This window comes from Camellia sinensis, chromosome 1 (assembly GCF_055761805.1).
Source record: "Camellia sinensis isolate YWXY chromosome 1, ASM5576180v1, whole genome shotgun sequence".
NCBI classification, from domain to species: domain Eukaryota; kingdom Viridiplantae; phylum Streptophyta; class Magnoliopsida; order Ericales; family Theaceae; genus Camellia; species Camellia sinensis.
In genome coordinates, this window is record NC_138961.1 from 245201420 (window position 1) to 245202954 (window position 1535).

Here is a 1535-nt window from a genome sequence, read left to right on the forward strand (position 1 = left end):
CTCACTGCAAATACACTAAGTATACGGAGCATCATTTTCAATCTCTGTGATTTCACTTGTGTTCTCCTATTTTCAGATCTAAGCAAGTCCTAAACTTACTTGTGAGCTTACACCTTCATATCCATCTTTTTAGCGATAGTATTTCTCAAAGAGGACAGTTGGACCTCTCTTCCTAGTTCATTAGTTTCAGAGTGAAACACTTGTAAAGTGAGGCTTTTCCTTGAGAGATCCTCAACAGATTGAAGCAAGTCAGTTGTAAAAATCCACAAGTTGGGAAAAGCTTGGTGGTGCATTAATTCATAGTGAAGAAATTCTCAATGAGGACTCTTGAAGAGTGGACGTAGGCCGATGAGCCGAACCATTATAAATCCTTGCGTTAAGTTATTCTTTCCTTTTCTTTTTACTTTCTGTGAAGCTATTGATTATTTTCAACATTTAATTTCATAAGTCTTTTGAACTTTATTTTCAGACCAAATTTTTTTATATAACCCAATTCACCCCCCTCTTGGGTTGCTTTCCTGGTTAACAATTGGTATCAGAGCCACGTCTCTAAGTAGTGTGACTTAACCGTCTTAGAGTGATCTATGGCAAACCCTAGCTCCTCTCTCCTAGAAGGTCAAGCCTCAAACAGACCACCCTTCTTCAATGGCATAAATTTCAACTATTGGAAAACTCGCATGATTATGCATATTCAATCTACCAACTATGAAGTTTGGAAAATCATATGTGAGGGTCCTAAGGTACCCACAAAAACCATAGATGGTCTGCTAGTACCCAAACTTGAGAGTGAGTGGACTAGTGCTGACTATAAAGATATTCAATTAAATGCCAAAGCTGTTAATATGTTATATTGTGCACTTGATGCTACCGAGTTTAACAGAACATGCACTTGTATCACTACAAAAGAAATTTGGGATAAACTTGTTGTAACTCATGAGGGAACCACTCAAGTTAAAGAATCTAGAGTGAGCTTACTTGTTCACAACTATGAGCTCTTCAAGATAAAACCAGATGAAAACATATCCCAAATGTTTACTCGTTTTACAGATATTATAAACAATCTTAAATCTCTTGGGAAGACTTACACTAATGCAGAAATTGTTAGAAAAGTCCTTCGATTATTGCCAAAAAGTTGGGAGAACAAAGTTATTGCAGTGATAGAAGCAAGAGACTTGTCAACGTTGAGCCTTGATGAGCTAATGGGATCTCTCCTAACCCATGAGATCATTATGTAAGAAGGGAAAGAAGGAGAAGACAAAAATAAGAAGAAAGTGATAGTTTTCAAGTCCACCACAAAATCTAAAGAGGAAGAAGAAGATGCTTCAGAGGAAGATGAAGAAATGGCTTTCATTACCAAAAGATTCAAAATATTTGTGAAAAAGAAACAAGGTGTAAGGAAGTTTTTTAGAAAAGACTTTAACAAAGATCTTCAAAAATGAGAAAGTCATAAAAATCTGAAGTGATCTGCTATGAATATAATAAGCCAGGATACTACAAATCGGAATGTCCAAAGCTAAAAAAACAATTCAAGAAGG

At 36.0% G+C, this 1535-nt stretch overlaps 1 protein-coding gene across 1 annotated transcript; it reads left to right on the top strand.

Moving 5' to 3' along the window:
* The first annotated feature begins 584 nt into the window (after positions 1–584).
* Positions 585–1235, top strand: LOC114283818 (uncharacterized). The gene has a single exon (XM_082921865.1). The coding sequence runs from the start codon at positions 585–587 to the stop codon at positions 1233–1235; it is 651 nt and encodes a 216-aa protein (XP_082777991.1).
* Positions 1236–1535: the final 300 nt, after the last annotated feature.

Bases quoted from the DNA above. Each gene is read 5' to 3' on its own strand.
- LOC114283818 (XM_082921865.1), top strand. From the start codon at position 585: ATGGCAAACCCTAGCTCCTCTCTCCTAGAAGGTCAAGCCTCAAACAGA.